This window comes from Rhamphochromis sp. 'chilingali' (genome assembly GCF_963969265.1).
Source record: "Rhamphochromis sp. 'chilingali' genome assembly, chromosome: 20".
NCBI lineage: Eukaryota > Metazoa > Chordata > Actinopteri > Cichliformes > Cichlidae > Rhamphochromis > Rhamphochromis sp. 'chilingali'.
The window spans coordinates 5,729,073-5,744,527 of record NC_137947.1 but is presented as its reverse complement, the minus strand read 5'-3'; the positions used below and the strand labels follow the sequence as shown (position 1 = coordinate 5,744,527).

General features: G+C 42.2%; 1 protein-coding gene across 1 annotated transcript; it reads left to right on the top strand.

Annotated features, from left to right (window-relative positions):
• The first annotated feature begins 5 nt into the window (after positions 1-5).
• Positions 6-14,430, top strand: LOC308388079 (L-threonine ammonia-lyase). Its single transcript, XM_080868570.1, has 12 exons — positions 6-435; positions 1,403-1,740; positions 7,650-7,977; positions 9,275-9,391; positions 9,506-9,747; positions 9,868-10,033; positions 11,121-11,220; positions 11,391-11,466; positions 12,063-12,188; positions 12,448-12,615; positions 12,721-12,778; positions 13,468-14,430. The coding sequence occupies exons 2-12, from the start codon at positions 1,724-1,726 to the stop codon at positions 13,564-13,566; spliced, it is 1,497 nt and encodes a 498-aa protein (XP_080724696.1). The 5' UTR covers positions 6-435; positions 1,403-1,723; the 3' UTR covers positions 13,567-14,430.
• The last annotated feature ends 1,025 nt before the right edge of the window (positions 14,431-15,455 follow it).

The following is a 15,455-nucleotide window of genomic DNA, read 5'->3' as shown; positions in this document are numbered from 1 at the left end:
CCCACTGTCGCCAAAGTGCTTGCTCATAGGGGGTCATATGATTGTTGGGTTGTTCTCTGTATGTATTATTGTAGGGTCTACCTTCCAGTATAAAGCGCCTTGAGGTGACTGTTGTTGTTAAATTGAATCGAACATCTGTGAATGCACAACTTGAAGGAGATGAACTACAGCAGCAGAAGACCAGGTGCTACCTTCAGTTCACATGGACCAAAACTGGACAATAGAAGAATGAAAAAAAAGTGTTAAGGTAGTTCTGAAGACAACAGGACGTCCAACACGGTATCATCAAGGTGTACCTAACAAAGTGGCCAGTGAGTGTATGTCCCGAAGAACAAGATTTCAAGGTTTTATTTATAACTCATAGCAGTACTGTATTACACTGATTTACATCGCTACCCTGCAGTGCATCCAATCTTATCTCTATCCAGACACAAGGTAAGACTGATGTAGACAATTTTCTTTTAATTTCAGTTTTATTATTTAAACAGTTTTTTGATTAAATCAAGAGAGGGTCTGAGGCTATCTGATAACATCCACCAGGAGGTTATTTCTGTTCAGCAGGAAGACGAAGAAATCAAAATCAATTCAGCAGCAGACAATGCCCTTTGTAATCGCATTGATTGGTTCCTGTTATTCCCAGTAAACTGACTTCTCCTGCTCTCTCTCTCTGTGTTGATGACTCACACACATTGCCACACACAAACAGCAAAGACTGTTACGCATTATCTAACCTTATTAAGCCAGAGTGTCTACAGCCTTCCTGCTCTGTGCTCATTTCTTTGGCCGCTTAAGCAGATCTACAGGTTAAGAAGCAGAAAACAACATTGGCGGAAAGTGAGCAAAGGGCTCAGCGGAGAGAAAGAGAGTCAGCGGACATTTATGTCTGTTAGCCAATCCAAACCAGAGATACAGGCCGAGGACACGGGGAAATATAGCTATGTGTCTCACACATGGTCAGCCTTTACAGAAGCATCAACAGGAAAACGGGATAAGAAAACTGAAAGGGGCAACAACACAAGGAAAGAACAATAATTTCATCCTGTCAGAATAAATTTAATACGCCAGAAATCAAAAACAAACTTTTATATGCTGCATATTCAAAAGCTTGGACACATTTGATAAAACATAAAGACAATTTCCCCAATTGCTATTTCATTTATTTAGAAAACACAACAGCTGTAAATGTAGCAGTAAGCCTTAATATGAATGAAATCCACACACAAACACACATTATAGTCACGCATATATATATGTGTGCCATTAGAATTTTAAAGAACTGCAGTTAGAACTGGAATTTGGAGTTCCCCTCCCCAACCCCCCCCTTTTTACAATCAACAGGCTAATAAATGTACATATGTGTCAGAGTTCACCCTGTGACCATTTAGCTAATGCGTGTTTTCAGGCATCAGACGCAACGTAAAGAACAGAGCATCTGCAGAAGCTCACAACCAGAGGATCACAGCCGGCATCACGCTGAGCCACCGTGTGACAGACTGCTGGAAGCGAGGTCACCTTCCCACTGCCTATTTCCGTCCTCCTGTCCATACGTGTCTTTGTTTTCTACTGCAACGCCTGCCAGTAGTTATGATGACCAGATGTCACCACAGTCGTGGAGAGATTAAGAGGACCCTCGGCGGTGGTCATTTCATCGTCTCCACCTCGACACGGATCTCATTATTGCTCCTCGCTGCCAATATGTGACCTCAGCTCTCTGGCATACACCATGTTTTTGCCACTTTTGTAAGAAGCTAAGTCTAATCTGAGTGAGATGTGTGGTGGTGTGTGTGAAGTCTGGTTTAGAGACAAGTCAATAATTGGCCTCTGGGTTCCCTGGATTGTCGCAATCCCACTTAGTGTTTGCTGTGTTTAAAAAAGGAAACCTTTTCGCATGTTCTCACTATTCAGGTTTGTACTTTAATTACTTTGCACACTAGATCAGGATCCTCAAGCTTTTTCAGAAATGGACTCCTTACAGTATAAAAAAATAAAACGAGAGGACCTGTAAGTGTTGCACCAAAATCTTTACAGAACACATGGCGCCCTGTTTGCTAAAAAAGTACCCTAACTTTTTTTGTGCGTCATTTAACTTCTTTCACTCCACAATACACCTGAGTTAATAAGTTAAAGTTCACAGACCCTAACGCATGCTCTGTGTTCAGTCCTTACTGCAGTCATTTAGGAGAAATTTGACTGGGGTTGCGTTGCCACATTGCTACGTCAGTGTTTTGATATGCTAGCACCTGAGGAGAGATCACTTACTTTGATGTCTCAGCGACAGTGATCAAACTAAATCAAAGTAAACAGTTGTTGTCGTCCATCTATTTTCTTCTGCGTATTCAATTAAGGATCATGGTTGGGATGGAGCTGTCATAGGATAGGCAGGATATCTACTGTAGGCCATCGTGTTAGCCATTCACAATCAAAACCAATTTCAGAATCCCCTTTAAACCCAACGTACATGTCTTTGGACTGTGGGAGGAAGGAAGGGTGTGCAAAGAAAACCCACACAGATGCAGGGAGAATGTGCAAACAGTTGTATTCAAACCCCAAAACGTCTTACTATGACAAAGCACCGCTAACCACTACAGCACCATCGTCCAACGTCCTAATGGATATTAGCTTAACCTAGCATTGTATCATCTTGCATGATTGTTGTTGTATTTTTTTTCACCTTTCATTTGTTTACTGATGAATTATATCAAAACAAACGGATGGAGCCACTGCCACGAAACATTTTTGGAAAACCTTTTGAAGCCTCTAATTTGACATCTTGGTTGTCCCTAGCTCATTTTTATTTTATTTTTTTTTAAACCAGAACCATTATCTGCTAACGTTAGCACGTGTGCACTGCAGGAGGCATCGTTTCCCAGTGTAGGATTATAACTTTCGCTAGCAAAAACTAGCATATGTGTTGTGGTGGTTTATTGCTACACAAAATGTGCTCACTGAAAAATTGCAGAGCTTACTCCTTATAAAGTATTTTAGAACAACCAAACACTAAGCATGCAGTACACTATGGCCTAAATTAGCTTCTGGTCGTTTGGCTAATTTTGTATTCGAAGTGTTTATAAAGCCCTTGTCAGAAATGGGATGTATAACATTGTTCCCTTTGTTAGTTTTATTTTAGTTTATTTTTTTTAGACATTGGTCACTTTGACTTTCCTTATGGCTCAGTTCAGATTGTGATGAAAGTACTCTGCAGAGATATAGTGCAATATTTGACATACTCAAGCACAAATAGCCTACGTTGTGATCTTATCTCGTACCTGTTCGAGTGGTATTTCATGTGTATGTCAACAGCGATAAAAAGGAGCTGAGAGTTCAAACTCTAGCTGTTCTGTCGCAACTTAGAATTTATGGATTGAAGTGGGTGTAAATGACTGTTAGTTCTCAGCTGCCAGTCCACCTCTGGATGTCTTGGAGAAGACGGTTTCCCCAAACTACCAGCTGGCAGACACTTCAGACGAAGCAGATTGGCAGATTTAGTGTGTATAAGCTGAAGGTAATATGAGACCAGTTATGTTGTATAGGTTTCACTTTCCTTGAAATATGGTTTTACAAGATGTCATTGGACCATGAAAAACATTAACCAAAATTGACCATTTGCAGTGAAGTTTGGAAAGTTGCAAAACTGATTGCACAGAGTCCCAATTCCACTTTCCTAACTGTTATTGGAGCTTTTTTCCACACACAGCTGTCTAAAAAGGCAACAACTCATTAAGAAACTAATTGAAAATAAGCTTATCAGTTGCCAGTGAGACTCCGGTGACTGCTGGACACACTGCTGCTCTTCAGGTTTTAGATTTTGACGCCTGATCAGAGCTGAACAGAGTCTAAACCTAAGCTTTCCCTTTGGCGTCTCATGTCTGGCAGCCTGTCTTTCTACAGTTCTACCATGTTCAGCTGTTCATTTGTGGTGCCAGAATATAGTCTCTCCTGTTGCAACATCCTTTTTCACTTTCTTACAGATGTAAGCACTTACATCTGACAGCTGAATGGAAAATCTCCTACAGTTTCCCTCCCTGTATCTCATAGAGGCTGCAACAACTGCATCACTTCGTGATACTAGAAATGCCACATAATGATGAAACTGCTGCAAGTGTCTCTTTTTTAATTGATTTTGGTGGCTAAAAAATCATGCATTTCTGATCCTCCATCTATCGTTGTCTCCTCTGTGTTGCTGAGCCTCTAGATCGCTGCTTCCTAGTTAAACCCTAAGTCTGTATCTATCTCCTTAGACAGTCTGATTAGCACTGCGTCACAAAAAGGGGAAGTAATCTCAGTGCGAGCACAGGAATAGAGCTCTGGGAGGGGCCGTGCCACCGGAGAAGCACTACATGGCCACCGCGCACATGTCCATGGGTAATCCCTTCTTAAATAGCCCCTGGACAGGAAAAGGAAGGAGCTGGGGCGTGGGACATTACGCCGTGGGAGCAGCACCAGTCAGTGTCCTCTTATCCCTCGGACACAACACAGCAGCAGGGACAGGAGAGGGATTCAGATACAGACACTTGTTGGACTCTAGGAAGAAGGTCCTCTAACCAGGATGAACTTTGCCGCTCAATTATTCTACTCGAGCCATTTGAGCGAGCGACTTGAGCGTTTGTACTCACCACGGCCGGCCCTTAAAGACAGCGAGGAGAATGACCCCTTCTGGCAGAGGTGGGAAATTACCTGTAGCCTTCTTCGGAGCCCCAGACCTCTCCCCCAACCAGCTCAACCCTCTAGATTCAGATCTACCCTCAGAATTTTGAGGTAGCTCCTCCTTAAATGACCTCCATTCCTCATCTGCTGTGTCCAGTCTCTTCTTCAGCTTTAATTATAAGTGAAACTCAACAAAACGCACCAAATGTTCATGCTTGGCTGTTGCAAACCCCCAAATCAAAGATCCACATACTCTGGCCTTCTCCTTCTATCTCTCCATCTTCTCCTTGCTCGTCCTGCCAGCATCCCAACCCGTGATAGGCTACCCTCTCTGCTTGATTCTTGACCATAACATCCTCTTTCATTTCAGGATATTGTGACAGATTTAGAGAAAGGAAGGAAGCTTTGATTTTAAGCTTTGGTGGAAAACTGGCATTTCTTTGTGCCGCTGATAAATTACATCACATTCAGGGTCAAACAGATTTTACAAGTACTCCCTCAGTGTTTGACTTATACGGAAGATTACAACCGTCAAGATTTAACAAGCAAACTGATCTTCCTCTGCCTCTTTGAGCACATTAAAAACTTCTGGAGCTTTTCGTGTTATAACCAAAGAGCCAAAAACAAAGCAGCCGACGAATGTAAGAAAGCTGTTGAAGCGTTGCCCGAAAGGATGCAGAACTGCACACTCAGTGATGCAACATCAGGAATACATACAGTCATGTAGTGCCAGGAGACATTTCCTTTCCCATATGATGAACTTTTTTTATTCTTCAATCAGAAAAGGAAGCAGCTCAGCAGCCAGACAGGGCATTTTGTCTTTAAAAGGACATAAAGAAGCTGAGATAGTGCACTGATGAAAGCCTGGTGGGCTTAAATATCTTCTTCACTTTTAGCTTTGTCCTTACTTTTTGTGGGGATTTTTTGTGCTGTTTTATAATAAAATAAGCAACTTTTTGTTTTTTACTGTTTCAGCGCTTCATCTTCCCTTTTGATGAGGCTTTCTGAGGCTGCCATGTTGCTCTTTGCCCTCCTTTGATGCTGTTTTTGAACTCTGCCTTTGAAGCAAAGCACCCTAATCACAGGTGCAGCCTTGGACTTTTCTTATTCATAGCCGTGTTAAGAGCGCACACTGTGTGCTTGAATAATGGGGCTAAAAGAGTGAAGGACAAGTGGGGAGAGAGCAGTAATGGACCCAGGAGGCGAGGTGAAAGTTTGCCGTATTGTCTACGGCAAGATCATTGCGATATAAATAGAGCGAGATGTTCTCTGTATAGAGAGCTGGCACCACTGAAGGGTATTTAGACCATTGTTTGGGAAAGCTACTCCACCTGGTGGCTTGTTGATGTTATTGTAGAACTGCGCGCTCGCAAAAGCACCCTCGTCAGTCAGTTATCTTATTTTACCTCACTGACGATGATTGGAATGACTCCAACCTGTTTCAAAGTTTCAAACGTAGCTGGTAACTATATGTGATCTGCTTTACTGAGTGACTGAGTTAATCCCCAATGAGTATAATCCTATTACTATGTCTATGCTGTGTAAAAGGCCTCTGCGCTGACTGTTTGACAGAAACATCCCGCGGGAGTCTGATCCAGTTTTGTGTTGTGTCATTTGAGTAAATCTGCCCATACCCAGCCTAACTTTAATAAGCTATTTAAATGAATCGCGCAATTTGATTAGCTCCAACGGCCGTTTATAAATCATTCTGTCCTGCTATTACCACTAAATTGCCTTTTTAATCGCTTGTGTGTCTCCTAAAAGAGGAGCCGAATGACCCAATGAATCATAAGGTGACTTGTAATAGTAATCCGTCACCGAGAGTGGAAGCAGGGTCGACGTGAAAGGTGAATCAATTCATCTTAGCCTGAAGAATGTGAGCGGACCGCCGGTGAGAGTGGTCGTATCGACGAAGCAAAGTGGGAAATTGTCACTTTTTCAAAGTTCTTACATCCAGTTACACTCAAAAAACATTTATGCATTACTCCTTATGCACTTTGTTGATACATATTCAGTTTATACCAAGGACTTTCTCCTTAATGATTAATTATTTGAGTAAATAAACCTTTTATTTTTTATATTTCAGGTGAATTATACTAAGAGTTATTGCTTCATGTCTATTGTTAATAAAACTTGTAGCTCTAGTGATGATGTATACTTTTAAAATGTGGAGAATATCAGCTGATACTGTCTGCCAAAGGCCTCGCAGCGCCGCCCTACATTCTGGCTGACATCCAGAGGATAGAAATTAGAATTTGTGCAAATACACTTTTGTTAAATTTGTTTTCTTAAGCTGTTGGTCCGGTTTTAGTTTTTCTTTATATCTTAAAATTGTGTTAATTTGTCGTGAATCAAGTAATAAATCAGATCTGATGCTTGACAGATGTACTATTGTACTGTATATAGTACTATATGTACTATGTTACTATTTCCGAAGCATACCCTGCTGTTGTAATTTTTAAAAAAAGTCCCGATCCTTCAGAAACAACTGGTTTAACACTGGAAACCAGCTACAAGCTGATTGCAAAGCTACTCACTGTGGAAAAACATGCAGCTGAAAACAGTAATTGGTTTTAAAAGTTCCCTCTGGTGGTGCATTTACATACTTGGGAGAAATAACCTTTATGATCTGAGAGCTAGTGGACGCCAACAACCTGCTTAATTGGAAAAGCTATTATATTCACATCAGCGTTCTCACATCTGCTCACTTTTTATCTTCGGGGTTTGGAAGATGCAAATCAAATCTCGCTGCGCTCCAGCTCATGACTGTGTGGTACTTTGCTAAAGCCTCCGTGTGTTATTTTTACTGTGTTAGCTTGCAATAGTATGTGTGCAGAAAATTAAGAATTTACACTGTGAAAAAGACGAGTGTAGGATCAGGAGCTGTAGTCTTATGGTTTTAAAAGAGAAGGACTCATCAGCTGTGCAAAAGCACACTTTAGTTCTCTAAATATGATTTGATATGGTTTTTAAGTGACACCCCAATGCCTGCTTGTGGTTTTCAGAGAGGAGTTGTATCTGGGCCCCAGTCAGCCCGGCAGCTCTTACAAATATGGTCCCGTCAGTAACGGCACCGTGGGCCGCAGACCCACCCTTATTGAACCGGAGCGTCTGAAGGACTTTGGTGTGGAAGAACTTCTCAACGGTGATGTGAAAGTCCACGAAACAAAAGTAGCGATGGCTCCTGAGGTTGTCCTCATGGACCCCCCCAAAACCAGACGAGTCAGCGAGTTCAGGATGATCCCGAGACCTCCTGCCCAGTACCTCCGCTTTGAGGACATCAGCGCAGCAGCCTTCAGGATCCAGTCAGGGATCCAGAAGACGCCTTGCACGGTACACTAACACAGAATAAGTGCAGGAGAACGTGCAATAAGGTGACCTTTGACCTTTGTTTGGGAGCTGAAATCACTTCCTTCAGTTTCATTCCTAAGGAAGTTTGCTGTAGACAGACCACAAGAGGGTGAACTAATATCAGAACTAGTCTAAATGGGATGCAGATTTTTGCTCATGGAAAAACTGAACAAAGCCTTCATGGTCTGCGTTACTTTGATACATTTGAAATTGATGATTTTATGTTAGAATTAAGTTGTGCAGAGTTTTTTTTGTACCAGGTTGTAAACAAGTTTGTTTTTGCTTAAAAATGGGAAATTCTAACATTTGGGTTATCAGGGATTCATTTTAGAACTTGCCTTAAGTTAAATGTGATCTCACAATAATGTAATTGATGTAAATTGATGGAGTGATGAAGGCAGAGTCTCTCTAGAAGAAGGCCTCGTCACCTCTCTCCATCTCAGTAGTCACCAGGAAAAAACAAACAAAAAAACCCCTCTGATATGTGCTTTTGCTTTCCCCAAATAATCCCCCCCAGAAGCAGAGTTATTACGTTTCTGTTTTTCATTCATTTTCATTTACATTTTTAGGTTAGGTGCATTTAGTTTCAGTTAGTCTGCAGAGTGGGTTTGGGTCCTTGGACGTTATATTTCTAACATCATCTTCGCTGATTCAAGACCCTCCCATTAGTTTCAAGTCAGGAGTGCCATGTCTCTCTTTTATAATGTCTCTGCACATCTCTGCATTTTCACTGTGCGTGGTTGTGTGTCGCTGCTAATAACCACAAAACGCCCAAAGAAAAACTCTTTTAATTGAGGCTTGCTTCGACATAACTACTGGTGATGCAACTGTTAGCGGGACAGGTGATAATAACTAAAGATCACCCAAAGGTGAAGCCCTCGTGGGGACATCATCGCTAATAATGCACTGCAGCTTTTAGCCAAATTAGGAGGAGCCCTCATATCTGCTTCATACTTTATATTGCATTATACCCACCAAGTGTGAAGCAGATTGGATTAACGGCTGTTGGCAAAAAGCAAAGAGCAGGCAGAGACTCCTGGAGCTGGACGAGCACCAGCATTTAGGGGAATTCACGCAAAAATAACAAAAAAGTTGAACATGACTCGGGGCAAAGACCATGGATTTCATACGCCAGGAGTAATTATATGAAGTGAAAACTATTTCAGCATGCATGTGAGCACCTGAGTGGTTATATAAAGCCAGCTTAGCAAATCTATCTTTAACGGGTTACTGCTGCTGCAGGAGCTCTTGAAATATGCTGCTTCTTTTGTGTGCTCAGTACTCCAGATTGTCCAAACAGTACGGGATGGAGATCTACCTGAAGAAGGAGCACCTGCACTACACCGGCTCTGTGAAGGAGAGAGGAGTGCTGTACCTGCTCACCTCCCTCACACAGGTAGATTGGGGCGGGGGAGCTGAAAAAGACGCTGTAAGGATCCACTGAAGTGTGCTCTGCGTGCATATTTGTTGCATGTGATTATATGTCAGCTGTGTGTTTCTGTGCTTGCAGGAGCAGCAGAGGATGGGTGTGATCGTGGCCACTGACTGTAACTTCTCCATGGCCGTGGCGCACCACGCGGTGGATCTGAAGATCCCGGTGTTTGTCATCATGCCGTCAAGTTGCTCCTCGCCCCGCCTCAGGATCTACAGAGATTACGGCGCCATGGTTATCTCCTACGGCAGCACCGGCCGCGATTCCCAGAACCACGCCTGCCATCTGGCTAGGGAGAATGGATACCTCTACCTGGAAGAGTCAGTCTAACATTCATATTAGGAGCTGGAATGAGAGTTTCTGTCTGTGTCTTTGCAGTACTAAGTAATGTTTTAGTATCTTAACATAAGGCTGCTCTTCCTCTCTTTGCTGCTGAGCAGAGATGAAAATGCAGCGTACCTGGCAGGGCTGGGCACTGTGGGCATGGAGATCTATGAACAGGTGCCCAAACTGGAGGCAGTGGTCATTCCTGCTGCAGGACAGTATGGTCTACTGGCTGGCACCGCTGCGGCCATCAAACACCTCGACTCTCGCATTCTTGTCATAGTAAGCAGACATTGAGAAGCTCTTTGAATCTTTACATCTTCACTGTATGCTCATTGCTTGAAGTCCCATCTCATATCACTGGTTACCGATAGTAGATCCTATAGTAGCTCTACATCCTTTTTATTGCACAATTGCTTCTAGCTCCCTCGTATTGACACAAGTGCCTTTTTCATTCTGCACGGGTTACGAAACAAGGCGACTGTATTTGAAGTGGTTTCCCTTGTTTCACTGTCTGCCCACAGCTCTGAGAGCTGTCGTGCTGTTTGCACTTAAGGCACAGAACAGCCCTCTTGCTCTATTTTCAGCTATAAAGAAATATCCTGGTACAGCTTGTGTAGCAAAGCTTTCAAGCAAATATATTACCACATTTGACCCAGTAGTGAAAACATATATATTATGCAACACTGAGGCTGATTAGGGCTCCCAGTCAGTCCAGAGATGGTCCTGTTTTAATATTCATACAACATTTTCACATTTATAATTAATACTGTGTATACCATTTTATAATATATTCATATATTCACAGTAGGAAAAGTGGTGCGCATGCTAAATATAAGGCACTGCAAAATAAGTGCTAGTCTATTTCTGTTATGTAGTCCATAGTTCTTACAGGACGAACTGCCGTAAGATCACTAAAGACTTAGTGATGCCGGTCCTTTGTGTAACTACCTATGAATACATGTATACACAATTAGCATTAACATTCAGTCCTGATCAGCCTGTCAGGTTGCCTGTATGTTAAATATGGATAGCAAACATGGTAAACACTACCATGCTCAATGTTAGCATGTCAGTATCATTTGAACATGCTAATGCTAACATTTAACTCAAACTGCGACTGTGCTTCAGTGACTCTGTTTGCACTGTTGGCTCACAGGAAGAGGTTCCCGGGTTCAAAACAGCCAACACTGTTTTTTGTCCACCATCCAAAAACTCAGTTCCAAAAATGCTAGCTTGGTCTTGCCTACGTCAATCCAGGACACTCTGCAAAAGCGACCTCAACAGTTTTACTCCACAGTGAAATGCAGGTTAGAAATCATCATCATCAACACATGAGAACAATAGCTGACCCACCTTTCTTCAACAGGGAGTTGAACCAGAAGATTTCCCTTTGCTGCTACAATCTCTGAAAACGAACGGTCCAATCAAAGACATGCACAGCAACCCCAATAAGAAACTTTATGGAGGTAAACTCATTTCCGACTTGTTCTGCTGAAGTCACGTACCACACCTTCCCCTCATGAAGGGGAAGATAGTAAAAAAAAGATTATGTGCACATTATTTATTGTTAGAAACTCCTTTGTACTTTTTTCCCCTGCAATAAAGGAGCTTGTGATGATCATCTGTCTCTTCTCAGATCTCATGGAGCATTCCCTTGGTGTTAACACCTTTCAGCTGGCAAAGAAACTGGTGGACAAAGTCATCACTGTCAGGTACTGCACGTCCACATTACATTTATAGAATTAAACTTTTGTCTTTTTTTAAATATCTGACTTCACTGTACAGATGTATTATTACTCCCAGAACACAAATACCTCTTTTACACTGAAGTGGTGCTGGTGCAGAGCCAGTTTTGGCTTGGTGCTGGCTCAGTCCTTCAGGCTTCACACCAAAAAGGCTGTTAACCTTTCTGCTGGAAACCCTGTGGTTCTCTGTTAGGCACAATCACACATCAATGGAAAAAGGCATAAAAGAGACTGCTGTTCAAGTGTGTTAGGAGAGAGAAAAACACCAAGCAGCGTTTGAGACACGGTGGACCAGAGCCATCGTCGACACATTGGTGAGACAGGAGATGGCCTAGGGTTCAGAATTTCAACAAACAATCACAAGAAGTGCATCTGGTGTGAACACAATCACATTTCATTTTGTCTGGTTATGGACTGGCTCTGAAGATTCAGATGTGAATCACCTCAAATTATAGGCCCATCATCTTGTCAGTTATATCTTTATGGATGTTGGGGCCCATGTCGAAGTCTAATTTTGGTAATCGGATATCGAAGGAGTGCATTTTTCTTTCCTTTTCTTACAGTGAGGAAGACTCTCTGGTGGCAATGCTGCGGTTTCAGGAGTTTGAACGCTCCACTGTGGACACAGAGGGAGCCATGGGATTGGCTGCCATTTTGGCCGGCCAACTACCAGAACTAAAAGGCAAAAAGTGGGTCAAGTGTATTAATTTCACGGTTTCCTACCCGAACCATGTAATTTCTCTTTACTCATCAACCTTCTAGTTTTCAAACAGTGCAAATTCCCACTTTAAAAAAAGAAATATATATATTTTAAATATAGTCCTAACTCTGAGGGCTCAATGTTTTCCTTAACGCCTGAAAAGCTCACATTCTGGCAACATAACAATGTCAGCAGTGCTAATCCTTTTGACTGCAGATAAACTAAGCCTTCCTCTGTGTCTGCTGCAGGGTGGCTGTGGTGGTGAGCAGCGCTAACATGGAGCTGGAAGTGGTGAGGCAGTGCATGGACCGAGCTTTGGTGTTGGACAACCGGATCAGTAAGTTCTCAGTGCAGCTGGGAGAGTGGCCAGGAGACATGGCTAAGCTGCTGGATGTTCTGACCAGAGAGGACGTCAGGTAGTGTAGGAACCTGTTCGGACTTAATCGGTTTTGTTTTTAACGTTGCCCTGTGCCACCTTTAGTTTATTCATTCCTTCGCCTCTTTTGTCTTTTTCCTCCCAGGTTGTTGGACGTCTGCCATCGTAGACACAGCGATAAGTCAGAGCTCTTCAAGGCAAAGGTAGGCGACTAATCTGTCCTCTTCACTTCATTCTCTTTCCTCCTCCTCGCCAATCCGCTCATCCACTTTTCCTTTATTGCCGTGGAACTCTTGGCTTGGAGTTGTCAGGGAGTTGGCGGGAATTAAAAGACCAAAAATACAAATACATTTTTAAAAGATAGAAAAAAGTAGCATTGCTCAGTTCAGTACCCACCTACAGCTTTACTCGGTCTGGTACAACCATTAGCCAATTTTGGCTGTTGTTTTAGCAAGTTGCAAACACAGTGTTGCTATGCAACTGAAACTACTGAGTCAGTTTGATGACTTTAAGACTTACAAACATTACATATAGTATGCCTTTTTTTTTTTTTAACTTGGAAAAAAAATGAAGAAAAGCTGCCGGGGAGAAACTGACATAACTCGACTGATAAAACTTGGGCCATCGTAGCTTTTTAAAATAATGGATTTGTTTTATTCTCCTTCATTTCTAAAGCTCAGGGATGGAGCAGACTTATCATGTAATCTCCTGGCTCTGCATTCTTACCCCCACAGTCTCCACTGACAATTTGTACTGCTTATTCAGAGCAAGTGTCAGGAGGTGAAAGGTGTTGCATAATGCAACAAGCAAACCTCTCACTGCCCTAATTCTAGAGTGTGTGTGAGACGGAGAATGACATAAGAAGACTAACTGTATGTGTGTGTGTTGACAGGTGGAGTGTGTGGTGGAAACCAGGGATAAGATGCAGAGTGCTCATCTGCGCAAGACGCTGAGCGAGCGCTACCCCTCTATATGCTGGCTGGACCGGTGATCACAGCGAAATCCTAAACACAAAACTAGACTGACTAAAAACAGATTCCTGCCGTCGGGATAACACATGCAAACCATTCCTGCAACAAACACACACACTCTTATGATATGCAAGCTCTGTTATATGAGACTCATTAAGAGAATGCTTGGTCAGCAAAACCTTGAGATTATAGTGCAAATCTACATGTTCCTTCTATTACTAATGCTGCTTTTGTTCTTCTTCATCATGGCACCTTAAATATACTGTGAAGCGGTTAAACTGCATCCCAGTTGATGATGCTAATTCTAACTGAATGCTATTCAGACTATTTTTATAGTGGTTCCCAACTTGGGCCATTTAATGGGTTAACATTGGGCTGGCACATAATAAAGTATTTTTCTCTGTGTTTTAAATTACTGTAGAGCCACCAGTAGCCAAGATCTTTCTTCATTTACTCTTATTATATAAGCTTTTTATGTAACCCTCAAGTGATTAAATAAATCTGTAACAGTGGATAAAGCTTTTTTTCCCAGTTGTTGGTAAAGCATATAAGCTAATTACAATTAAAATATGTCCCTATAGAGAAACAGTTCTGCAAAAAAACTATTTGAGTGTGTGTCGAGCCCTCTGGGTCTTCATTAACGGCTGTCATGGGTGGCCACGCTTTAGTCTGTGGTGGCCAACTCGTGGCTCCACCCCCTGGCAGAACGTGGATCAGTCTGCATTAGCTAAAGGGTGGAGTGTGACTCCTGTAGCGCATGTACAGCTTCACTATATAAGGTCTATTTTTCATTGAATGTTCTTTTTAAAATGCTGTAAATATTTCTGTATTTGTACTGTCCACAGTGGCAGTTTCAACCCTCCTAAAAGTGTTCTCCAAATAAAACTCTGGACAAATGAACTGTAACCGTGTTTTCACATTTGTGAAGTTTATATGCAAAGTAAGGGACTAGCTAGACTAGACAACTAGCTTGGGTTTTTCTTCAATGCTGGTGTACTTTCACCAAAAGTAAAAGTAACACAGGATTTAAAAATAAGTAGTGTCTGCACTGTCCAACTGACTAATGTCTGGGCAAAGCTCTAGTTGAGACTGGACCATTTAAGACAAGCTAATGCTCTTAAGTTTGTAAGCAGAGGACACTGTGACCCCGTGCTACTGCGTTAGCCTGATTTGGCCCACGTCACACACTGCTTTAGCCCACGTCATACACAAACACCTTCTTGTCAGAAGATATACTTTCAGAGCTGTGATTGATGAGTCCAAGGCTTCCCGAAACGGTTAAAGCTCCTAGCCAGGAAACGATAACTTCTTACATTAACAATTATTATTACTTAGCTAATTGGGCTACATAATTAACATAAGTAGATAAGCTACATAATCTACATACAATCATTTAAGTAAATGTTTAATTAAACATCTGACCCAGACATAGGGGGGGGGGGGGTGTTTACAAGCCAGTGTACTCCTAATGCTAGTACCAGACTTGGATAAACTGGGAGGGCTCCACCAGGAAGGGCATGTGGTATAAAATCTTATAGAAATCAAATACATTGATCATAAAGAATGAGATTTCCATAGCAGTTTGGTCAAAGCTCAGGTTAACAATGACCGCCTCTGTTGGTCAGAAGGATTCTGGTGGAAACTGTAGTACTGTTGGCCAAAGACAAAGAAATACCATCTTAAGGGCAAGAGAGGAGGAAAGGCAAGAGTGTGGCGGTTTAAATATATGACTGGTGAAGAGGGAGATGATATGATGGAGAGAAGAAAGGCAGATATATTGGATGGAAGGGAAGCAAAACTAGGAGCAGTGGAGGTTGATTCAAGCCGTTCTAACACGGTGTAGGTAGGAAGAGAAATGGAGTTGGGGTAATTTTGAAGGTAGAGTGTGTGACTAGTGATTGTGAGTTCA